General features: G+C 38.6%; 1 protein-coding gene across 3 annotated transcripts in view; it reads right to left on the bottom strand.

The window, feature by feature from the left end:
* The window catches only part of ATP8A1 (ATPase phospholipid transporting 8A1), a 225,987-nt gene that overhangs the window by 40,127 nt on the left and 159,097 nt on the right, over positions 1–26,763 (bottom strand). For all 3 annotated transcript variants that reach the window (XM_043438424.1, XM_043438425.1, XM_043438423.1), the window contains 5 exons: positions 15,091–15,274; positions 14,889–14,999; positions 8,417–8,491; positions 8,190–8,312; positions 4,804–4,882 (listed from right to left, as the gene is read on the bottom strand). In XM_043438424.1, the coding sequence (XP_043294359.1) occupies positions 4,804–4,882; positions 8,190–8,312; positions 8,417–8,491; positions 14,889–14,999; positions 15,091–15,274 (572 nt within the window). The remainder of the gene's footprint in view (positions 1–4,803; positions 4,883–8,189; positions 8,313–8,416; positions 8,492–14,888; positions 15,000–15,090; positions 15,275–26,763) is intronic.

Raw genomic sequence — 26,763 nt, 5'->3', positions numbered from 1 at the left:
TCAAAGTAGCCAGAAAGACTGCTTAATGCACAGTCCAGAGACCTATGAGACTACCTTTCTCTATGGGGTATTCCATGATTGAGGACATAGGATCTGACGTGCTAACATGTCTTGTGGGTTTGTTGTGGGCAAACCTAAATGCCTGCAACAAATCTGCGAACTTCTATAGCATCAAATTAGTAAACTCAGGTCTACAAAATAACTGAAAGCATCTTCAGGTCAGTTCAGTTTAGTTGCTCCGTCCTGTCCTACTCTTTGCGACCCCATGAACTGCAGCATGCCAGGCCTCCCTGTCCATCACCAACTCCCAGAGTTTACTCAAACTCCTGTCCATCGAGTTGGTGATGCCATCCAACTATCTCATCCTCTATCGTCCCCTTCTTCTTCCGCCTTCAATCTTTCCCAGCGTCAGGGTCTTTTCCAATGAGTCAGTTCTTCGCATCAGGCAGCCAAAGTATTGGAGTTTCAGCTTTAGCATCAGTCCTTCCAATGAATATTCAGGACTGATTTCCTTTAGAATGGACTGGTTTGATCTCCCTGCAATACCAAGGGTCTTCTCCAATACCACAGTTCAAAAGCATCAATTCTTTGGCGCTCAGCTTTCTTTACAGTCCAACTCTCACATCCATATGTGACTACTGGAAAAACCGTAGGTTTGACTAGATATCCTGGACTTCCATGCTTCTGCTATGTGGCCTATTGGTTAGGTTCCCTAATCAATACAAAAAAGCTATAAAAAATAGTTGTCATTGGGTCCAATAAATCTTATAGTCATCGCTGGTTTGTCATAAGAAAGTTGTAGATAAATTTCAAAATAGAATCAGGAAAAAAGTTAAAAGCCTGTTGTTGGGTTTATCCAGTTTGGCATTTGAATGATTTAGGTAGATTACTTGTGCTAATATTTTGTGCTAATATGCTCTGGACTAAAACTCTTAAAAATGATTAAGAATCCCCCAAAGCTTTTGCTTATGTGGTTTTATATCAATTAATACTTACCAAATTAAAAATTAAGACAGACATTTTAAAAACATGCACTGATTTATCTAAACATAACAATAATAAACCGAATATATATAATATAAGCAAATATTATATATATTTGATAACTACTCTCCCAAGAAAAATTAGTGAGAAAACTCATTGTTTTACATTTTTATAATTTCTTATTACATTTTTACAATTTCGGGCTTAATAGAACTGGATTCTCATATTGTTTTGGTTGACATGAAAGTGAAAGTGAAGTCACTCAGTTGGGTCTGACTCTTTGAGACCCCATAGACTGTAGCCTACGAGGCTCCTCCATCCATGGAATTTTCCAGGCAAGAGTACTAGAGTGGGGTGCCATTTCCTTCTCCAGGGGATCTTCCCTTCCCAGGGATTGAACCCGGGTCTTCCGCATTGTAGGCAGACACTTTACCATCTGAGCCACCAGGGAAGTCCTCACATATGAGGGAAACCCAATTGCACAGAGAGATGGAGTTATAAAGGAGAGAAGTATTTGATAGCCTTTTCTAGTAACTGTGACTATTCCTTGATGCTACTTAAAAACTCAAGTCATTTCTTAAAGACGTGGAGATAGTTTCCTAAAGGTTAGTTGCAGTGGACTCTGAAACTGTTCTGCTGGTGAACACGCTGAGCACATGTAGAGCTAGTAGAGATACACTGTTGCACACACAAAACTTACATAATGCTCTAAACCCATGTTACAATAAAAAATACTCCTAACATCCCCTGGAGGAGGGCATGGCAACCCACGCCCATACTCTTGCCTGAGAATCCCATGGACAGAGAAGCCTGGTGGCCTACAGTCCATAGGGTCACAAAGAGTCAGACATGGCTAAGGCGACTTAACACACAACCGTAAAAAAATTCATTGGAAAAATTCATTCTGAATGGATCTTTTACTTATGCATGATTCTGTGACCTCATGGATGTAGCTGGTTCAGCTGATAACTCCAACAACCACCCAGACACTCTAGTGGATAAAGCCGCTGCTTGCTGACCTGCGGCTGAAGTACTTTATGCATACTTCCCATTTTGTCACGCAGAATATTAGTAAGATGTGTATCAAGTTTCAGGATGTAATAAAAGTATTAGGTTTACAGCGTCTTCAAGGGTATTCTTAAGGGAAACATTTTTTTTTTTTTTAATGTGGGTGCGTGGTAGTGAAGAATATAATGATTTCCAGTACAGTTGTACCAGTGTTTGTGTCGAGGTACCAGCAATTTTACCCACTGCTGCTTTTGCAGCAGCAACGAAAAAGACAAGTAATGTCTCGATAATATAAAAAATTTGAAACTATGAAATTTTGACCTCATTCATGGACCTCAAAAGGTCTTGAGTATTCTCAGCTGTCTATAGACCATACTTTTGAGAAACACTGAAGCAAGTGAATGAATGTTTAGCCATATATTATACAACTATTTCTATCTCTTCTGTATCTCATCCTTTCAAAAGCTAAAGAAAACAAAAACTTATTTAAAAACAAAAAAAGGGCAAAAAAAAGTAGAATGTTGAAACATAATTTATGCTATATGTCATTTATCTCTTGAAAAGAGGAAGCACACGTTCTCTGGACTTGGCTAGATTTGGGGTCCCCAGGCAGCACCCCTTGTGAATTGCTTCTGCTGAGGCTGGAGGGCCTGGCAGCTCCCCAGACAAATGCAGAGCGAATCCTGGGCTGGAGTTAGTTGGGGCTCCTTTCAAGCCTCTCCTTCCTAAAGTGTTTTGAATTGGCAAGGTGTTTGGGATGCTGTCTGCTTTGTGCTACTTTAAAAATTTTCTTTCTAATTTAGAGTACTAAAATAGCTCCAATGATGGACATTCCTAGTTTTTCATGCCTACATTGATTTTGCATTAGGAAAATAAACTACCTAGAAAACTTACTTAAGTCTTATATTGTACCCTGGATTTCAACACCCCATGGCCCCCCAAAGCGGAAGCAATCCAAATGTCCATCAGTGAGTTAATGAATAAACAAAATGCGGTCTATCCATACAGTGAAATATTATTCACCCATAAAAAGGAATGAAGTCCTGATTCATGCCACAATAAGGATCAGTTAAATTCTTGTATCATGATTCTATTTGTATGAAATGCCCAGAACAGGCAAATCCACAGAGACAAAAATCAGTGGCTGCCAGGGGCTGGGGGAGAGGGATGGAAAAATGAGGAGTGACTGCTCCTGCATAAGGGGTGATGAAAATGTTCTGGCATCAGAGAGTGGGGACATTGGCACAGTTCTGTGATTACACTAGAAACCACTGAGTCGTCTAGGGTAAAAGAGTGAATTTTATGGTGTGTAAAATTTTATCTAAAAAACGCTATTAGGATTCTCCTGGCCCACTGGGTCAATATTTCATACTTAATTAGATTTTACCACAGCTATTTCCAGGGTCTGGTAATGAGAATCGATTCACTTTGTACTGGCGGAGCAATGAAAGTAGGAAGGAGATGAGACTCTCCAACCAGCACACGAAGCTACTGTCTTCTCCGTGATACGCACTCCCCCGCTCACGCCGCAGGTTCTCATGAAGCATCTGTGATGCACGGGGGGCCTACAGACAGCGAGGCTCTGAGGGGGCATCACGAAAACAGCGCACTTAACAGACAGTGCCCTGCCCTTCTGGGGCTTTGGTTCTAACAGAGGGGAACGGGAATTTAAAAAAAAAGCAGATATATCACACCCACTAGGCAAGCACCAAGAAGATCCAAGAGCATGGGGAGACAGGGTTGGGGTTGCAGGGTCTTGGACGCAGGGCGATCGGGAGTGGGGTGGGAGGACAGGGCAGCCGGGACCCCTGGTGAAGACGGGCAGAGCGGGTGGACGGCCCGTGGGCTGGAGCGCGGTGAGAGCGGGAGCTGGCTGGGGTGGCCCTGGTGGGCGGAAGGAGAGTCAGGCGGGGTTGGCCAAGCCTGGGGCCGTGGATCTGGTTCTAAACGTGATCGCGTCGGTGGGGCTCTGGGGAGGGAGGCACCTGGTCTGACTGATGTTTTATGAGGATGCCTCTGGCAGCTTGGAGAGGAGGCTGTCGGTGGGAAAGGAGAACCGGCCCTGCATCTTATGGGCCAGGGCTAACTCAGGCTGCAAGGACAGCTGGTACCTCTGACGGACGTGCAGACCTAGGGTGGCACGTGGGTCATGTCTGAGGTACGTGTTCAGCCGCCTTCCTCAGGATCCCAGGGCAAGGTCTGCTCCGGACAGAGCAACACCAGCCTAAGCATCCAGGGACCTCTTCTCTAAAGTGACTACTTAATCATTTTTATGTGTATAGGAAATTCACCATGATCCCATCTCTCAAAACTGACACAATAACATCGCCCCCTCAAAACAAGCAGAGATGAAAGCTTACACTCCAAGACGAACATAAAAACATACTGAAAATCTCATTTAAAGCTGCAGCTCAAGTACTTGAAAATACTAGCATGTCTGATTAGGTTCAGTATAAAGAGCTGATTCAAGTCTCACAGGTACAATAAATAGACTACATAAAATATCAGTACTATTGTCTTCTAACCATACATCAACAGAGGGGAAAAAAAAAGCCTAAAATTTCACTCCCTGCAAGTTTGAAAACCATGAGAAGTAGAGAAGAAAGGCTTTGCATATATTAAATCACTTTGCTCCCAAAGGAATCGTAAAAATCTTTAAAGTGTGTACAACTTTTAGATGCATGTATTTTACGCTAAGGAAAAAATATCATAAAATGAAACATTGCTATCATTTTTAACATATATTGACAATGAATTATTTTTCTAAAAAAGTAAAAGTCAACTCTTAGCATTCATATCCTTCCTACTTACCATATTGAAGGGCTTTTAGTGGAAACCAAAACAGAATAACTGAGTGGAAGAGGCCATTTAAACAATGAACCCAGAAAACCTGAGGGAGAACAAAAATCCATGAGAACCATTTGCGATAAACTAGCTCTGTGAACTCTGACCTTTCTTTTTATCTGTGAGCTAGATTCACAAAACGTGTTTCTGTCGGGCCACCACTGTGAATTAATAGAACTGACAGACACTTTCTGCCTCTTAGACCTTCATGGGTCATTTATTTATTTTTATGTTTCTCTAAATGTTTTTTCAGCTTCACTGAAGTTTTTTCTACTTTCTAAAAACCAAGGATTAAAAGTTTAAATTTCTGCCTGAAGAAGAAAATAAAATTTAAAACTACTGTTAGATCATGAAATTCTTCAAGTGGGACTAATTTCAGATGAACAGACTTTTGAAAATTTTAATTTAATTTTTGAAAATTGTAATTTGGTGAGATCCCTACTTTTTCTTTTCCATGTGCAATAAAAGTGCAAACTTTTAAATGGTAAGGATATAGTGCATTCTCTTTTTCCACACACACCCACACATCCACACGCACAACACTAAAAATAACAAGTGTAACATTTACATTGCATAGTTCCTCAAAGCAAAGCCTTTTTTTACCAGGACTGAAGTTATAAAAGACTTTCACAATTTTAAAACACCTGTCAACATCAAACTTCATACAATTATAATATCATTAATAGTAATTGCTTTCTCTTCTATTGTATTTTATTAACAAGAAAGCAAGCATCACTGGTCTTTTCTTTGTAACATGGATGTAAAAGATTAAGTTATAGAAAAACTGTTTGGAACTCTTAACGGCCCTTTGAAGGGTTGCAGTTTTGTCATTCAGAAGTGCTTCTTGCAAACAAAACGTATGCTAAATAAAACTGGCATGTATTAAAATAGTTTTAAGCTGTTCAAACAACAGAAATTAAGTTGCCTGCCTCCCAAAATTTTCCACTGTGATCTCAGCCTCTTTTGTTAGCTCACTCAGCCACACTGGATTGTATGATCCAATTTACGCTCCAATACATTACACATCTGAACTTATGTTACTCATTAACCTTTGTCTCTTCTCCTCACTATGTCATTACTGCAAGTTTTTATTTGACAGAAAGCACAGGTGGGTGCAAGAAAAATTAGTTCTACTTTTCCATTTTCCTGACCGATACTTATTGTCACATGTTAATCCTTTGACCCCTGTCAGGACCTCAGCACCTCCGACCCTTTTTACCATAACAAACGTAATCGTCGTCATTCAGGGCAACAATGCTCCTACACTGGGGACCTGGAGCAACTGCTGTGTACACAACCGTGCATTCTGTAACCATTTGTTCCTGAATTTTAAAATGTTTATATGGGATTTATTCAAACAATTTTCACTGAAATCATTAGAAAAACCCATAAACCCTATAAAAATTGCTGGCAGCTTGTGTATCTATAAATATTTAAATGAATACAGAAGTTGTATACTCTCTTTGGATTGATATGGTGACTTTTCTAAATGCCAGGGCTTTGCAGAGTATGAGATACTTTGTATACAAGAACAGCAAAAAATACAAGGAAGGCTGTTCTCATGTTAAAACTATATATGACCAGTTACACTTTCTCACTGGCCACAAAATCTTCCAAGTTGCCATATACAAAGGGTACAAAAGGATGTGACTTTCTAGGAATGGTTTTGGGTAATCCTGTGAGGATCAGTTTATAAGCAACAGGAGTAAGGTCAAGGCAGTGGCTGGGAAGCTAACTCTCAAGAGACACCATGGAGCCTCAGCAGTGGGAGATGGGGACATGTGGCTGAGTTTGATGTCACTCTGGGCTGGTGAGGGTTATTGTTAGCCTGCCAGAAAGCCTGGAAACTTCCTAGCTCTCAGATTACATTTACAAGGAAACAAGAGCTCATGGTCCATTGTATCTGCCCCGATTGTGGCTTTCTGTCACTTGAAAATACTCATCATAGGTAATGAAAACCTTTTAGCAAGGCAGTGGAATTTAATACAAATTGGACATCAAAGGTAAATTTTTAAAAAAGAAGAAAATAAAACATTAAGAAATTAAAGTATAGACATTGCATATTATAAATAGCAACAGTTTTAAAAGACCACTAAAATACTTTATGGACCCAGTGGGTTCTATAAAAACCCACTTGTTCTCCACTCTACAAAAAACCTTGTAGTTAAGTTTTTTTTTTTTTTTTAATTTAACCAAATTCAGTTATATCATCCCTCAAGTTGTACGCATCTGCACACCGGGACATGTATGCACAGTGCGTTCATGAATACCCTGTCTCAGAAGATGAATGACATCCTGGCAATAAACTTAACACCATCATTTACTGTGTGAGGTTAGAGGCGCTGACACACCTGTCTCACTCCATTCCCCTGGTATACTGAGGACAGATGTCATTTGACAGTTTTATGAAATAATAAAATTCAAAATATTCTACATTAATTTCCTAAATTCAAAACACCAAATCAAGGTTACATATAATTATTGGTAACATAACATGCATAACATAACCAACATGTACTATATTAAATGAGAAAAAATTCTGTTAAGGTGTATTTGATACTTTTATTATAGTTTCAAAATTACATTTACCTTGACTGTTACGAAACTTAAAAAAAACCAAAAAAACAACAACAAAACTCCTCAGGTACACTGGATAGAAACCTGAATTACTAACAAACACTAGTGGAAACACTTTAGAATACATAATTGCAGGGAAGTGAACTACGCAGGAAATAGATATTTTTGTTCCTGCGATGAAGAAATACCATGGATCACAAAGATGACAAAAGCCCATGGCTTGCTATATAGGCTATAAACCCGGAATATGGTTTTAGATAGAATGTTGGATATTTTATCTTATACTAAGTTTTATGGCTTAATAATGATTGTAAATAATGATTACTATTGGTAAATGAGTTATCTACCAGGGACAATATTTTTAATGCTTAATACAATCTAGTATTCCAATGAAGACAAAGTTATTTCATAAAACAGAGAACGAGTGAAGACCGATCTGTCATCCCTCACCACTTTGTATGTGTAAAGACAGCCCGTGTCAGTCCCGGATGACTGACCTCTGAGGAAAGTGAGCATTTCCCCACAAAACTGCAAAAAAAAGTCAGAGGGCCACCCCCTCTGCCTGCCAGGCCCACCTGACTGCTGCCTGCCAACCTCCAGTGAACTGTGGTTACAGTTTAAATTCACAGCAAAACCAAACACCTTCCCAGGTCACCTCAGAGCTTTAAGCAAGCCTGGCCTGCCACGCTCAGGACCCCGGAGGTTCCCTGGCTTCAGAAGACCCATGCCCCAAGCAACTGAGCGGTGAGCAAGTCCTGCCAGGCACTGGTTCCTACCTTGGTGTTGAAGTCCAGGGCGTTCTGAGATGTTTTGTATAATTCAGGATACTTCAACATATTCTCCTTTCTGCATGATCTCTCAAATATTCCCAGAGTTAAGGGTGGCATTGCTGTAAACATCTAAAGCGCACAAACTAGTCATCACACCAGGTAGCCAAACGCAGGGTGAACTTCTATCTCAAAGTATTCAACAGAACAGGAATAATTAAGAGGCCTAAGCTTACCACATTATAAAGACCTATGCACCATCTCTCAAAGAGGATCTGTCCAGAAAAGCCATTCACGAAGGCAAACCAGATCTAGGAAGAAAACAGTCCAACCCCCCCAAATTAGAATGCTGAAACCATAAATTCAATGTTTAAAATCTGTTTTTACTCAACCAGTGCATAAGAGCTTCACTGACATCGTACTTTCATGCTTCTCTTGAAAATGGCATTTCTTTGCTTTACTTTTTAATTTGAAGGGATTCTTTCATAAGGTCTTTGCTATTTAGGTCAGGATTGGTTCCACTTGTTGAATCAAAAAAGAACTATACCAATAGGCAATCATAGATTTAAAAAAAATTAGGTATAATCTTGTTTCCTAAAAGACACTTTAGAGAATATATTTTATGCCATTAAAATTTTAGACCTTTAATTCCCCTTTAAAATATCTATCTTCTGATATTTATTTAAAGGTTTTTTTAATCATAATTAAAAATTTTGTTTATTTAGAAAATAAAATAATTTCTTATACTAATACCATCACCATTTATTGTCTTCTGCTGTGGTTATATTCATGTAGCTCATTTATATACATTCAAAGATTTATCTTACTGGAAACCTATATGCAGCATCGTGTCCTATTCCTTTTCTTCTTAACATTATATTATACATATTTTCTTAACTTGTTACATACCCTTTAAAATGATGTTAACAGAAATGGATATATATCCCCTATTATTTTGGATATTTAGCTTGCTTCTGGTTTTTTTCTACTACACATAATTCAGAACTGAATATTCTTTCAGAAAACCTAAATATTTCAATTTTTTAGGATGAATCACTTTGAATAAAACATAGCTTAACTGAGATAAAATTGACACACAAAAACGACACACATTTAATGTATACAATTTGGTGAATTTGGACACACATGCGTGAAGCCATCACCCACCCAAGGTAACAGACATATCCCATCATCTCCCCAAATTTCCTCCTGTTCTTTTTTCTTTTTCCTTTTAGAATGAATTCTTAGATGAAGAATTAATGTGTCAGAGTATTTAACCTTTTTAAAAAAACAGTTCTTGATAATTACAGCCATCAGAATGCAAAATTTGAATCTATAATATTAAAAATATTTTGTAACTTAAATTTATACTTTGATTAAAAACAAATCTTTAACTAATAGAGTGACATGTTCTTATATATTTTGCGGTTTCTTAAAAGCAGAAAACTGAACTTTGCCTACAAAATTAAAGGACAATAAAAAGAAACTTTCTCCAGCATATTTAAGACAAATGGAAAATTTAAGTGAATGTTAGTAAATCAATAATCCCTATGTTATTTTTAAAAAAGCAGGACTAAAATGTAATTAAAAATCACATTGATCTGGAAGAGAAAAATGTCTGACCCAACATGACATAAACGCAAACACAAAGCCAAACTATCACAGCAACAACCAAAAACCTGTTAGGGAACAGCAGTCTGGACCTGCTGGTTAAGTGAATTTTTGAACTGGAGTTGCACGGACTTTGCTACACTTCACGTTTCATTTAACCTCATTATGGAAGCATGAATTGCTACAAATTCACCATTTATCAATATGTACCCAGGCTGGCCTCACTATGAACAGTTTCTGTACCCACATTGATCTTTTTCCTTTTCATAGTGGAAAGGAATGACTGAGCATATATAAAAACCAATGTCGGCTTCATGAGATGGAAAAGAGAACAAAGTCGCAATAGCACATGAAAAATAAGTCCAGATTGTGTTAGGGTTGTAACACGCATTAACGACAACAAGAACAAAAGCATAGATACGGGAGGCAAATCTGAAATTCTCACTTGCTTGCCACATATATTTACAGAAAGGATTTAAACTTGTGCTCTCACCTAGAAGCCAGACCATTCACTGCTACATGCAAAAGCACTTAGCATCTTCAAGGGAAGTTAAATTTATTCCTTGGAGACTTGGGGTGGTGCTGCAGACTTAAAACTGTTTTTTTTTGGAAAGCGTTAAGTAGACATAAATTGACAGGACAGACTTCAACGCAATCTATTGTGTTTTCACATTTTGGCCTTTTTGAGATGTGGATTATGTAAATACATATTTGTGATACTCTGGGTGACGGTAATGTTTTCCCTGTAGGTGACTGTGAAGCTCATTCAGATTTCTTATGCTATGATGGTAATACAAGGAATTTTTAAACATGAACTTTCAGCTGTGGCCTGAATAGTCTATAAAGATGCAGCCTAATCTTCGCTGGTCTGAAGAAAGCTGAAGCTGCCTACTTAGCAAATTCCTTTAATGGACATGATTTGGCGCAAAGGTTAGTTATAAACGCATTTGCAAACATCAATATTGTATAATAGGAGACATTTACATTAATAAATTTGTGTGTGAATAAACACTTGTAAATGTGAATGGTCTCCTGGCTTCTTTGTATGTAAATTTGGTGATTAAAACACCACTAGGAGCTTGAAATTGAGGAATCTAAATTTGAAATTGAGGAATCTAAGTCAATGGATATTTATATTCAGCTTCCAATTCAAAATAACTTGCAAATAAGCTAACACACTCGCAGTCCAAGTTTATTTTAAAATTCACTACGTATCTAACTGCTTTATGAGGACAATGTAGACATTTTTAAGTTGAAAGCTATCAAAGCACTGTTGCCTTTTTATTTTTCCTACTGAAAGGTATGTGAACATGTTTCTAAAAATTCTCTTCCTGTGCTTTAAAAAGTTAATATTTTAACTTCTTTTTAAAGGAGAAATGACTATAGTACCCACATCTTCATATAAATATTTTGGCACTGAAGTTTACATATTTTAAAGGAAAGAGAGATTTTTAACAGTGAAGACGTCTACCAGAAGGCTGATTTCAAGTTAGTCTGAGATTTGCAGTTCAAAGATACATTAGAAATGCATCCCATACTAAATAAAACAACACCTAAATTACTATAAACACATAAAAGTCCCTCCCTTGACTTAACAAAACCATGGATGCAGAAAGAAAACATGAGTCCCTCTGGGGAGGTATCTAAATTATTTAAATTCACAGGAAATCCATACCTCAGCACAACTTGGTGGGAAAGTATCACCTCATTGACTTTAATCAAAGCTTCTGGAAATCAGAAACACTACACTGCCTTGGGATCTTACCGGAAAACCTGGATGTGACCAATTGTTTGAGAGAAAAGGTCTTATTTTGCTAGCAAGGAGTCAGACATTTCAGAGAAACTAAAATCTCTTTAGCGAGTGCCAGTCATTCCAATGAACACCTAGAGTCGCTGCCGAGTGGCCAGCACAAGCAAGCGCTTTATACCGCCACCTGCCAAATCTGTTTTTATTTGTTTGGCCATAATTTATGGCAGTGCAGTAGCTAGACATTCCTGGCAGTTCAGCAACGGGAAAAGCAGTTTTTAGAGATAATCTATAAATCCCATAGTGTTCCGTCCTATTTCTTTATTAGCAAAGAAACTTCAGAGCTGCCTGTCCTGGTATTATTTTCTGACTTTCACGTCCCAGGAGAGGCGTGGCAGTTAAAGCTTCACAGGCATTTCCCTGATGGAGCATTTCTGCATGTTAAACAGCAGCTTACAAACAGTCAGTGAGTCCTCTGCTCCCACGCCCCACCAGCACAAAACCTGAAAGGGGAGATTCGAGACGGGCAGTTGTCCTCACTGGAGACATTCAATGACGTGCATTCTGTCTATTCACTCACAGTATTGACATGAGCCATTAACATCTGCAGAACTTGTTTTAGCTGGCAAAAGTTGGGTATCTGGGAATTGATTTAAAAGGCCAATTCATTTCCAAGATAGTTGAATTATATTCAAAATACATTTCCATAAACTGCTAAAAGAAAAATAACTTAAGAATGAGATTTCCAGTAAAGTTTAGGACTGACTTCCTTTCCAATGTGTAAAGAATTTGATCAGTGTTAGCTATCTTTCAAAGAGGCTTTAAATTCAAAGCCAAGTGAAGTTTAGGGCTAATCAACCACAAATTGCATAACTCTGGATTTGAAACAGAGCATGCTGATTTAGTTTTTCATGTGAGTTTGATATATTTTATGTCTCCCATTAGTACATAATTTTGACCACTTCATTGTTGATTGTCAAATAATCTAGATTTAAAAAGTGGCAAGTTGAGTACCCATTTCATTTTACACAATGATATTTTTGCAAGCAGATTTATTGCTGCCAGTGGCTCTAAACACCCAGATACTTCAAGAATATATGTAAATAAACTGTCTAAATTGGTATTCTTTCTAATGTCGATAAATGTTGAGGGATAAGACAAAAATCTAACTAGAAAAGTTAGGACTATAGAGGGGACTGAGAATTGTAAATAATTTTATTAGAAAAGAATAAAAAATTTATATAAACAAAATATTTTGTATGATCTCATAAGCTATTTTGGAAGTGCATTTTGTTTCAAAACAGACTATTTCAGACCAAATTCGGCAGTAATGAACAATAACTAAATTCACATATTATTCTGTTTATGTTTCCAAGTATTTAATTATAGTATTTCATTATTTTACCTAATGCGTTGCAATCTAATTACAGATTTTTAGTGACCAATAAATAAAACTGCCTGCACACTTTGAAACTGAAAAACTCAGGGATCGAACCTGGGTCTCCTGGATTGCAGGCGGATTCCTTACCGTCTGAACCACGAGGGAAGCCCTTAATTTTATTAATCTGACTCATAATAAGAACTATGCTCAGTCAACATTTTGATAAGAAGATTAGCATTCTGACAGGCATAAAGAACAGCTGAAGCAAACATACAGGTTTCCAACTGACATCTCAGCAGGGGAAATGTAAAGCCTACTGACTGTTTTGTTTACAGGGTTACTTTTGTGGCATAAAGTACGAGATATGATTTTCAAATGGCACATGGGAAGGTTCTGCCTCTGCTGATGGATGTGGAGAAGCAGTCAGCTGAGCAGAAGGCAAGCTGGCATGAACAAACACGTGTAAGGGATCCCAGGGCAGACTTATGCAGGCGTAGGCAGGTCCTCGGACAGGGGTGGAGGTTGGAGGGCTTTCTTAACAAGCTACGGAGCGCTCCTTGTCATGGTCCGTGAAGCTCCCAGAGGAGCAAGGAACTGGTAACGCCTAGAGTTCAAGGATTACGAATACAGCTTCTGATGATAAGATGGTCTATTTTTCAAAAAAAATATAAAGAACTTACTTATCGCATCCTGAGTGTTGAGTTTACTTATTCACCTACTGGTGCTATGCTACCCAGAGGAATAGCCACTGGCCATGTGGTTCTTGAATACTTGAAATGTGATTAGTCCAAACTAAGATACGCTGTATGTGTAAAATACACACTAGACTGTGAACACTTAGTTATGAAGAAAAGAATGTGAAATATTGCTTTAATAATTTTTTATAGAGATTCCAAGCTGAAATAATAATATTGAATACATAGTTAAGTGAAATATAATTTAAAATTAATTTGGGCTTTAATTTTTACTTGTTGTTGATGTGGGTCCCAGAAAATGTAAAATTACACATGTGGTTTGCTTTATATTTCTATTGGCAAGTTTTTGGAGGGTAGAAACCTCGCGCGATTTAGTTACTGAACTAACCCTGGGGCCTGGCAGCCTGTAGAGACTGCAAAACATGTTTGCAGGATAAAATGCACCCTTTCAGAAATGATATTCCTGATCCACATTAAGTTCATAGGCCAAAAATGATGTTATATTTGCCACATGAAAAGGAATATAGAGATTTCTTGTGATCCAGACACAGTAGCCAAACCATTCTGTTAATTTTTAGACAAATTCCTCATTATCTGGACTCTGTTTCCTACCAAATTCAGGCACCAAAAACCCATCTGAAGAGCAAGGAATACTTCTGTCCAATTACGTAGGCTTGAAACATGAGAAGAACTACAGGGTGACCAATACTAGCAAAACTACCTGTGTGTTTTTACTGATTAGATCCCTCAGTAGAGCTGACATCCTCAGTTTTATGTCCACTCTTCCTTTCCTTTTTTTAAAAAAATTGTTTTTTATTGTATAATTGCTTCAGAATGTTGTGTTATTTTCTACTGTACAGCAAAGTGAATCAGCTCTATGTATAGCCCCTCTTTTTTTTGGACTTCCTTCCATTTTCCCTTCCTTTTCTCTTTAAACACAGTTTTCCTCATGTGCATCCCTAAACAATTTACTGTTTTCTCTCGTATGCTTTTGAACTTTATAAAAAATGCTATGTAGTTTGTAGTTTTTTTAAAAAACTGAACACATTACTTTATTAGCAACTATCATTCAACATTTCTTACCAAAGCAACATAATGTGTTTAGCCAGAATTTCAACATTATTTCTCCACAGCTGACAAACTTTTTAACATATTCAGAAGTTAAAAAAGTGGGCTGATGAAGGATTAATTAAAATTATGAAGAAATGTCTTCCCCAAAACGTTTCAAATATGTGTGCGAATGACAAGGACTTTTAAACTTAGCTTGCAATTACCTCGATGATATAGAGGACTATATTCTTGTAGAAGCAATACAGGATACACTTGGAGACTCTGTTATAGTTCCAGGCGCCATGCACCATCAACAGATTCTTCAAATATTTGAACTAAAATAAGAATGGAAAGAAGTTAACATTTTCCTCTTCATAGTGGCAGCTGACACAGATGAACGGTGTGTTTGGCAGAAATGCTGCTTACCTGAGCTATCGAGTAGTCCGAGGAATTGGCTGCCTGAAGGCCTTCATTGCCGCTTATTCCTACCCCAACATGCGCTGTCTGTATCATACTGACGTCATTTGCTCCATCGCCAATGGCGAGTGTTATGACTTTCACTTGTTTCTTAACCATCTCAACAACTTCAGATTTTTGAAGAGGAGAAACCCTTAAATGACAACAAATTATCACTTTTTTTTTTTTCCTGAAAAAAGGAATTTTAAGATGTCACTGTCTTGAAGGATAAAAGCAGCAGAAGAGCTAAATGAATAGGTCTCTGAAGAATCACCGTGGAAAAGTCTTACGTTTAAGTGTTTAAATCTCTGTTAGCCTGGTTTGCCACTTTAAGGGAAAAATAAAGTCACAGAAGCAAAACTCCAGGTGACAGATAGAAGCTACAGTGCCTTGTTAAATACTAGTTCCCCAGAATGTGTGCATAAACTTGTTAAAAGATGACATCTGTGTTCAGAAATTCCATTATTTCCCAACAGATAATATCAGGATTTCTGCTTCTTCACTTTTGAATGAGAAAGAAAGCAGAAAGGCTGTTGAATGATAGTTCAAATACCAATTGTTCTACTATACCTTGAAAATAAAAGTTTTGAACCTCCATAAGCTGATCTTAAGATGATTCTTATACATGTAAACAATTTAAATAAACAATAAGGAAATGGGTAACTTCCCCACCTGTTCTCAGACACCCGGGAGAGTCAACTAAAGTAAATACTAAGTGCTTGATTACATAGTTCATCTGTCTGTTTCTTTTCTAAAGCTACTGACAGTGGCCAAGTAGAATCAAGCAACCTTTTACATAAAGGTGGGTCAGGAATAGAGAACCCCAGCATCCATACTAAAATCGTAGAGTATTAATACTAACTCTGGAGCAACTTATCATAGACTTAAAACCCCACAACAATTACAGTTCAATGACAAAATATTTATTTGCATGATTAACTTAATCTAGTATCCATGCTATCTCGGTGATTAGACAGAAAGAAAGGAAAACTGGCTCAGTAAACTATTAAGAGAGTAATGAACTACTGAGAAATAACTAATATAGACAATGGTAGTGAGCAAAAGAAATAACCCAGAGCCAAATTCTTTATCAAGGTTAAGTGCAGTAAATACCTGCTGGAACATCTGGTAAATCATTTATTAGCCTGCTTAGAAATGAAGATCATGACTCTGAGACTCAATACATCTTTGCACATTTTCCTGATTTTTTCCTTAGGAAAAATTCCTAGCAGTGAGTATTTTGCACAAATAAGTGCCTTCAGGAGGCCCAGATGTCCCTTCTTAAATGCTTCAGCCAAGAACAGATTCAGTCTTTATTTCAAGTTTGAGAATCATTGTGTTGGAGCGTGAGTTGCTTGCAGAGTGAACCGGTCTCTTCATCTTTGTATTACTTGTGCTGATCCAGGATAGGTACTCAATAAATGCTTGCTATATGAAAGAAGTATTTTTAATTCTTTCTTTGAATTTCCTTTCCGAGTCTGGCAACAGTACAAAATGACACAACTGTGAATACCGTAAAGGAATGGATGAGTATCACGTCATTAACGGGCTTTTCCACTGTTAGCTCTCATTTTTCTTTGAAGCAATTTTCATTTCATTTTCACATATTATTTAATTTTTCTTAACAGGCTATTATAAATTGGGTCAGCCCACTGGCTCTAGGCCAATGTTTCAAATATGAACTATAGCTGACATTTAGTAAATGTCAAAAAAGAATGCTCACCAAGAAGTGATCTAAAAAGCAAATGGGAAATGGGCATGAAAAGAGAGAAGCATTTGAAAACATTTGTCAAATTCCCTTTACAACTTAACAGGCTCACAATGCAAATACATTGTGAGGTCACGCCATGGGATCAATGGAGCTGAGAAACACAGGTATTTTCTTTTTTTCCTATAAGCTGAATGTATAATAAAGGATAAATCTCTGCATGGTGAGCTAATAGTAATGATTTAGAGAATCATCAGAAAAAAGCTGGACTAAACTTTGTTTTCTTTTCTTCATGACTATTACAACTAACCACTGCTTTCTCTGCTTGACATCACAATTTTTAATACCCCCAAATTAAAACTGGCTGAGGATTTTTACCAACACAGTGGATGGAATTCCAGCCAAGCTATTTAAAATCCTAAAAGATGATGCTGTGAAAGTGCTGCACTCAATATGCCAGCAAATTTGGAAAACTCAGCAGTGGCCACAGGATTGGAAAAGGTCAGTTTTCATTCCGATCCCAAAGAAAGGCAATACCAAAGAATGTTCAAACTACTGCACAATTGCACTCATTTCACATGCTAGCAAGGTAATGCTCAAAATCCTTCAAGCTAGACTTCAACAGTATGTGAACTGAGAACTTCCAGATGTCAAGCTGGATTTAGAAATGGAAGAAGAACCAGAGATCAAATTGCCAATATACATTAGATCATAAACAAAGCAAGGGAATTTCAGAAAAACATCTACTTTTGCTTCATTGACTACGCTACAGCCTTTGATTGTGTGGATCACAACAAACTGTGGAAAATTCTTAGAGATGGGAGTATCGGACCATTTTACCTGTCTCCTGAGAAACCTGTATGCAGGCCAAGAAGCAACATTTAGAATGGCCATGGAACAACAGACTGGTTCAAAATTGGGAAAGGAGTATATCAAGGCTGTATATTGACACCTTGCTTATTTAACTTCTATGCAGAGTACATCAAGGGAAATATTGGGGTGGATAAATTACAAGCTGGAATCAAGATTGCTGGGAGAAATATCAACAAACTCAGATATGCAGGTGATACCACTCGAATGGCAGAAAGTGAAGAGGACTTAAAGAGCCTCTTAATGAGGGTGAAAGAGGAGAGTGAAAAAGCTGGCTTAAAACTCAACTTCCAAAAAACTAAGATCATGACATCTGGCCCCATCACTTCATGGCAAATAGAAGGGGAAAAATGGAAACAGTGACAGATTTTATTTTCTTGGCCTCCAAAGTCACTGCGGATGGTGACTGCAGCCATGAAATTAAAAGACTCTTACTTCCTGGAAGGAAAGCTATGACAAACCTGGACAGCATATTAAAAAGTAGAGACATCACTTTGCTGACAAAGGTCTGCATTGGTTTTTCCAGTAGTTATATATGGATGTGAGAGTTAGACCACTAAGAAGGCTGAGTGTCAAAAAATTGATACTTCCAAGTTTTGGTGTTGGAGAAGACTCTTGAGAGTCCCTTGAACAGCAAGGAGATCAAACTAGTCAATCCAAAAGGAAATCAATCCTGAATATTCATTGGAAGGACTGATGCCGAAGCTCCAATACTTTGGCCGTCTGATGTGAAGAGCTGACTCATTGGAAAAGACCCTGATGCTGGGAAAGACTGATGGTGAGAGGAGGGGGTGATATAGGACGAGATGCTTGGATAGCACCAATGACTCAATGGACATGAGTCGAAGCAAAATCTGGGATATAGTGAAGGACAGGGAAGCCTGGTGTGCTGCAGTCCATGGGACTGCAAAGAGTTGGACGCGGCTTAGAGACTGAACAAACAAATAAACAAGCATGGATATGACTAACTCAGGTCTTAAAACAGAGCATGAGTTCCCGAGGCAAGAACAATATCTGTTTTTCTTTAAGAAAAGGCAATGATGTAATGAGACAACCCAAATTTCACTGCAAGTAGCACAAGTAAGGATATCTGCTTCCATTATCAAGATAAAAGAGGACAACTGGAAGGACAATCCTTGGAAGAAGATTCAACAAACAGCAGAAGCTCTGGTATCCGATGGGTTTGAAACAGTAGTTGGTTGCTAAAGAAAGATGTCACGTTTAAGTAGAATTCATAAAACAAAATATGCATACCTTATAACATTTAACTCAGAATATAAACGTACAAGCTTGTGATATAAGGCAAAGAACTATTCTCTGCAAAGGAGTTTGTGTTTGAAATTCTGCATATTTTTCTTACAAAAACCTGACTTTGGGGCACAATCCATGGCTTGTTTCATTAAGTGGAAACTACAATGTCATGATGCCATCCACCCCAGTTTATTGTTATCTTGTCCTCAGCAATGTTTTCCTGGCAACTCAAAAAGTCTTTCTAGAACATTATATTTGGTTTTCCTACCAACAATTTTGGCTAGACTATTTTTTGGTGGCTTATGAAACACCTAAGTGATGATTACTTTGAGAAGTACAATAAGAACAAATAGATTAAAGAACGAACACCCACAGATTCCCAGTAAGCACCAAGTCGACTCATGGAAGCAAAAAGTGTAGGCATGTACTAAAGACTGTCCTTCCAGCCCTGGGTGTGCTGTGCCGGGGGCATCCCTCAGCATGTCTTAGGGAGGGAATGTGGTTTAACGGGGCCCAGGTTAGTCAAGCTGAGATCAATTCTACTATTTGTGCAGCACTCATTTAAAAAATAATTTCTTGCTACAAGAGGTATTCAGTCAGATCAGTCGCTCAGTCACATCCAATTCTTTGCGGTCCCATGGACTGCAGCACGCCAGGCTTCTCTGTCCATCACCAACTCCCGGAGCCTACTCAAACTCATGTCTATCACGTCAGTGATGCCATCCAACCATCTCATCCTCTGTTGTCCCCTTCTCCTCCTGCCTTTACAAGATAGCAAAACCAAATTAGAAGACATTAAAAACAAGTGTTGCAGAAAGCTTTTTGATATACTTGCCAGTACTTAATAATTTCCGAGGATGTAGAAGTTAGCATGGGTTGCAAGAGCCTCCCTTGATGAGTCAGAATTTGACAAGGAGAGGAGAGTTCATGTCAGGTAAAAGAAGGAGCATACATTAAATTCCACGTTAAAAATTCTCCAGAATACATTCCTTTCCACTGTGTGTTTCCACCATATAAAAAGTCCTCTCCTTCACTCATTAGTCTCCTTTCTTAACTTTTATATACTTGTACGATTCTCTTTTTATTTGTACGATTTTCTGGATAGTCTGGAACAACCTTACCACACAAGTTAATCTTCCCAGTATCTATATCAGAAACCACGAATTCATGGTTGAGGATACATGAAACCTAAACTTTATAAATACCAATAGTGATCCAATGCATAACTCATAGACACCATACAAGCGCCGTTTTCTCCCCTAGGTGTATCTTTACCACCCCAGGGTCTGCGTCAGTCCTTAAATCACCCACGGTTCTCTTCCGGCCACTGTTGTTCTTTCGCCCTCGTTAGAGGTCAGAGCCTCGGCGGGAGGACCGCACATCACGCATGCGCTGTGAGGCCCAGGTCCCTTCCCGGTGGCTCCGCAGGCAGAGCGGGTCCTTGGAGACACAGCCTAGCGGCACATCGAGTGCAGAATGCTTTTCAGAATCTATCTTGGATGCAGTCTCTGCATGTGTTATTCATTATTTTTCTTACTTGCTATGTAGTAACTCTTACTGCCCTATGAACATTAGTTTGGAGTACTGGAAATTTTTACCATTTAAGCTAGAAAGTGTATACGGTGGCCCATCTTACATGAGCCTCATTTTGCACCCTTTTAATGGGATTAGCTGCATGAATCACCTTTTTGAATGGAATATGGATAAGGATTATATGTGCATGTATATATATATATATATATATATATATAGTCACATAATAAAAAATATTTAAAGGACTTTTTATAGGTAGCTAAAAGTACAATAAGTTATCTTACTGTACTGTGTATTTAGGTTAATAACTTAGAAAAATCTAATATATACACTAAAAATTAGGCCAATAATACATTAACTTAAAAACTCATATTGTAAACTTAAAAATTACTATAAAGTTGCTTTCAGAAAGTAAATTTAGAAAACACATTGAGAACACGGAGGAATACAGTATTTCTTCATTATCCTGAAGCATTTTGTATAATGACCTTGTATTTGTAGAGCCTTTGCATTTAGGAAGCTAGAGAGCTACTCCTGGTGACTATTTAGAGGTCAGGATCATTAGTGGGGAATCTGCTGTACTTTCCTTTGCAACAAACTTCCTAAGTTTTCTCTTTGCGAATATCAGTCTATTCCCCATTGAGTCATATTCTGCTGACTAACAAAGAAATTACAAAAAGAGAAATACCTAAGAGAAAAATTTATGAGACTGAACTTAACTCTTCTTCAAACTAAAATTTGTGGGCTCATTTATAAAGTTTTGAATTGAGGAGGAGTTAAAACATGGCAAAAATAATTTGGGCTACACGTACTAAAATTATATAACTATTACAGTGCTTCCAGAAACTCACCATCAATTTATGACTGGAATGAAAACAGCCATTTATATAGCAAATCCTAAAAACGATTCTTAGCATAGGGTACATAATGAAACATTCACCCATTACTGGGTAAGAAAGTTGTGTTATTCAAATGACTGATGAGTGAGTGCTTTCCTAGTCTCCAAAAGCAACATTTGTTGATACACCATGAATTCAGAGCCATCAAGGGCAACTTGTAATTCAAGGATTCAGTCTACAGAAGCAAAATACAGATAGCCTGGCCACAGGACGCAAAAGGAAAGTATCTTTAAAAAAAGATTTCCTTTTGTAAAGCATTTTAGGTGTAAAACTTCTCTTTTGTGGAATTTTGTTGTTACAAGTAAACTTCAGTTTCAGTGGTTCAGATATTTTAAATAATGACTGATCATATTGACAGTGGTATATGTTTGCATATGCATGTATGTATGTGTGTATAGGCACACTGAACTATTAACTGGCAAATAAACCTTATAAAAGGCACTAAAAAGAAGATACTTCCTAGTAGAAATATTTATTATAGTATTCACACCATAGAGCAGTTTGTCCACAGTGGTACTGCTCATTACAAAAAAAAAAAAAAAGAAGAAATACATCCACCCATCCATCTATCTAGTTATCTGGGACCTAACATTGTACTTAGCATATAGCAGACTGCTGTAAGCAACAGGAATCAAAAAATAATACAGTAGTTGTGCCTTAAAATATTAATTTGGATCACTCAAAAGATATATACATATATACATGCCTTAATTAAAAATACTTTTCTTGCTAAAAAATGGTAACCACTATTGGACAACATAGGGTAGTCACAAACCTTCAATTTGAGAAAGCTTGAAGAATCCAGTATTCTTTACCTAGTTCCTCTATTCTCTAAATACACAACAGGCTGCCTCCTAACTGTGAACTGTCACATATGAATAACAGTTGTAATCTTAGCATCATGGATGAGATTATTTTCCCTTTTTTGGCAAAATGTCCATTTACTCAGTTCCTGTACTACATGGTGAAATTTCTACGGAAGAATACAAGGAGAAGAAAGGAAAAGAAAGTAGATCTCAGAACCCTCCTTCTGCCCCAAGAGATGTTAACTTAAGGGCTTTTATTGAGCTACTGACCCAGGAGTTAAATGTTAAGAGCCTATAGACAGTGGTTTCTGTGTGGACCCTTGCTATAAGGAGACAGAAGTTTCTCCACCAAGGGACAGGCCAGCCGCCTCTGTCTAGGAGCCTCATGATAGCATTGGTGGGCTACTCAAGAAGGATGAGCGCCCTCCCCCTTCAAGCTCTGCCTCTCAAGAGTGGTTAAGACCAATGGCCCCACCTCCCATTCACTGTATCTGTTTGGAGAACATGTGGGCACTGATTCTCTCCCCTTTTCCCGTGCCTTTGGATAGGTAAGGAAAAGCTGAAGCTTCCTAGCTGTTTTTGTTTAGTCATTAAGTCGTGTCCAACTCTTGTGACCCCATGGACTGTAGCCCACCAGGCTCCTCTGTCCACAAGATTCTCCAGGCAAGAATACTGGGGTGGGTTGCCATGCCCTTCTCCAGGGGATCTTCCTGACCCCGGGACTGAACCTGCGTCTCCTATGTTGCAGGCAGATTCTTTACCACTGAGCCACCTGGGAAGCTAGAGCTTCTTTCAGCTCGCCCATCTTTCTTTCCTTCCTCCATCTCCCCACTCCCTTGCTTTTGAATTTTCTCCCATGTAGATGGGTTTCTCCAAGGAACCCTCTCTCAGAAAGACCTAGTGGAGGATGGAACATGTGGTAGCAGAAGCTACAGACAGACACGGGATTAAAACCCTGAAGATGCCATGAATTAAAAAAGGAATTCCCTAGATTTCAGAGTCACAAGTACCTGTGAACACAAAACCCGTGAAAGTGCTTTGGGGAAACAGGAAACGCTGGATGAGTATCAGAAGATGAATGGCATGCAGAGAAAGAGGGCTGTGCCAGAGAACACAGAGGGACGACCAGGTGGGGAAAGCCGCCCCCTCTATGGCGCCCGGTGTGACGGGGCTGAGACCGGGTTCTAGAGAGCTGAGGGGTTCCTCTCTCGGTGCAGCTGTGACCTCTGCTCAGGCTCAGAATCTCGGGAAACTCAAAGTCCACAAAATAAAGGGAAAAACGAAACAGGCCACTTTCAGGATCACCTCCAAGGTTTTAAAGCTAGAACCTCAGGACAATTCTAAACTCCTGCCTAGGAGGAAGAAAGTGAGACCTTCCTGGCCAACCTCAGGACATGAAGTCAGGCATGGACAAGCGCCCATATTATGGATGTGCTGAGAAGTCTTGCATGCTACCTCATCAGGGCAATTCCGTCGGAATGTGGCTGCCTCTAGCAAGAGCAGAGCTTGGGTAAAGACACTGGGGAAAAATAGGGATTCCCTAAGCTCAGACTGAACCCTATCTCCAAATTTGCCTCAAGTTAGGACCCAGCTTTCATCTTTCCTCCGAAAGGAGTATTACTGCCCCATAGGGCAAATGGGGAAAAATAGTCTAACAGGAATATTTATAAGACAGGAGAAGCTCATGAACACAAAGAAATACAGTAACTTATAAGAAAACAGAACTTGTAAAAACAGCCCTAACAAGAAGTTAAAAGAAGTACAAGGGGGAAAAAAAAACCCTGGAAAGATATGGGAAGATACTGGACATGTGAGACCGAAATAAGCAGTTATAAAGAAGAACCAACTAAAAATATGTTACATAAAAATGTAACTGCTAAAATAAAAAAAAAAATAGGAAACTGCTATAACCTGAAAGTGCAAATTAAAAATTTTCCCAAAAGATACCAGGAAATTAAAGGACAGATTGTGAGAAAAATGAAATGAAGGAAAAAAGGTGACTACACATATATAATGGGAATCCAAGAAAAGAAAAAAAAGGATAAATGAAAAGAATGATGAGTAACTTTCCAGAATTAAAGATATATATCTCCTTAGACTGAAATGACTATATTAATATAGCACTGAAATGTAAGAAAAAGGTTCCTATCACTAGACATATTATGGCTAAACTAAGATTAAGAAATATTTCTACAGCTTCTAGAGAGAAAAAGTAGATCACTTACAAAATAAGTAACCTGACTAATCCTGGATGCATGCACAAAATTAATATCTTCAGCTTTTGTCTCTATGAGAGAGGGGAAGGAAAGGAAAGACATATTAATACACACAGACAATAAGCACAAGTATGGTTATCGGAACATTAGGGATAATCAGACACAGTATAGATACAGATTGTAAAGCTTTCAAACCAGCTAAAGAAAATTTCATTTAACTTGTATGCCGAGTACATCATGTGAAATGCCAGGCTGGAAGACTCATAAGCTGGACTCAAAACAACCTCAGATATGCAGATATCACTCTAATGGCAGAAAGCAAAGGGGCAATCAAGAGCCTCTTAATGAGAGTGAAAAAGGAGAGTGAAAAAACCGGGTTAAAATGGAACATTTAAAAAACTGACATCATGGCATCCAGTTGCATCACTTCATGGAAAATAGATGGGGAAAAAGTGAAAACAGTGACAGATTTTTTTTTCTTGGGCTCCAAAATCACTGCAGACAGTGATTGCAGCCATGAAATTAAAAGAAACTTGTTCCTTGAAAGAAAAGCTATGACAAACCTAGACAGAGTATTAAAAAGCAGAGACATCACTTTGCTGATAAAGGTCCATATAGTCAAAGCTATGGTTTTGCCAGCAGTCATGTACGGATGTGAGAACTGGACCATAAAGAAGGCTGAGCACCAAATTGATGCTTTTGAACTGTGGTGTTGGAGAAGACTCTTGAGAGTCCCTTGGACTGCAAGGAGATCCAACCAGTCCATCCTAAAGGAGATCAGGCCTGGGTGTTCATTGGAAGGACTGAGGCTGAAGCTGAAACTCCAATACTTTGGCCACCTGATGCGAAGAGCTGAGTCATTGGAAAAGACCCTGATGCTGGGAGGGATTGGAGGCAGGAGGAGAAGGGGACGACAGAGGATGAGATGGCTGGATGGCATTACCGACTCTATGGACATGAGTTTGAGCAAACTCCGGAAGTTGGTGATGGACAGGGAGGCCTGGCGTGCTAGGATTCATGGGGTCGCAAAGAGTCGGACACGACTGAGTGACTGAACTGAGCTGAACTGATTCATTGGAAGGACTGATGCTGTAGCTGAAGCTCCGATACGTTGGCTACCTGATGCAAAGAGCCAACTCATTGGAAAGGGCGTTGCCACTGGGAAAGACTGAAGGCAGGAGGAGACGAGGATGAGATGGTTGGATGGCATCACTGACTCAGTGGACATGAATTGGAACAAATTCTGGGAGACAGTGAAGGACAGGGAAGCCTGGCGTGCTGCAGTCCATGGGATCACAAAGAGTCAGAAACAAGTTAGTGACTGAACAACAACAGCAATGAAAATCCTTTCCCACAGTGGAAGTTATGGGGAGAATAAAGAAATAAAAAGCACAATAAATGGAAAACACAAGGCTAAAGAAATAAGGCTGAATGTGGCAATAAATATCGTAAGTATAAATGGGTTAAATTCACTGATTGACAACTTATTGACCAGAGATGTATCAATATATCTTATTTTCTTGTTGTTGATTCCTTTAAGATTCAGGGATGATGTCCTTAAAGCTTCACTGGTTTGATCTCCTTGCTGCCCAAGGGACTCTCAGGAGTCTTCTCCAGCACCACAGTTCAAAGGCATCAATCCTTTGGCGCTCTGCCTTCTTTATGGTCCAGCTCTCACAACTGTACATGACCACTGGGAAGATCATAGACTCGACTTTATGGACCTTTGTTGGCAGAGTGATGTCTCTGCACTGTCTAGGTTTGTCATCGCTTTCCTGCCAAGAAGCAATCATCTTCTGATGCCGTGGCTGAGGCCACCATCCGCAGTGATTTTAGAGCCCAAGAAGAAGAAATAGGTCACCACCTTTCCCCCTTTTATTTGCCATGGCAACGAATACGTCTTTTGTTACCCAAATGTTATGGACTGGAGAGCTTTCAGTAATCACTTACATAACAAATTGCTGGCCACAGGTTTAGTTTCCGCAAAAATCCCCCAGTCAACAATATGTTAAAAGACAGAGACTCTCCCATTATTAAAACAAAAAGACTCAGAACTATGGTGTCTAAAAGAGATACACTTCACCGTAAGAGCTAACATAAGCAGCATTCATTTGCTCACTATGTTTTGAACTCTTCGCTTGTTTTAATTTTTTCGATTCTCAGAAGAACACTATATGAGATAGGTTACTGGTATTGCCGGTTTACAAATGAGGGTACTCAGGCACAGAGAGATGACACAGCTTAAGATAAAAGAGCAAGTAAGTGGTGAAGCCAGAGTTCAACAGGCAGCAGGTAAATTTAGACAGGACCGCATGCTTAGCTACTGCATTATACAGAAAGACAGAGGGTTTAGAGGGAAA

Source organism: Cervus canadensis, chromosome 19 (assembly GCF_019320065.1).
Source record: "Cervus canadensis isolate Bull #8, Minnesota chromosome 19, ASM1932006v1, whole genome shotgun sequence".
Taxonomy (NCBI): domain Eukaryota; kingdom Metazoa; phylum Chordata; class Mammalia; order Artiodactyla; family Cervidae; genus Cervus; species Cervus canadensis.
Note: the sequence above shows the minus strand (reverse complement) of the source record. Positions and strands in the feature narration are given on the sequence as shown.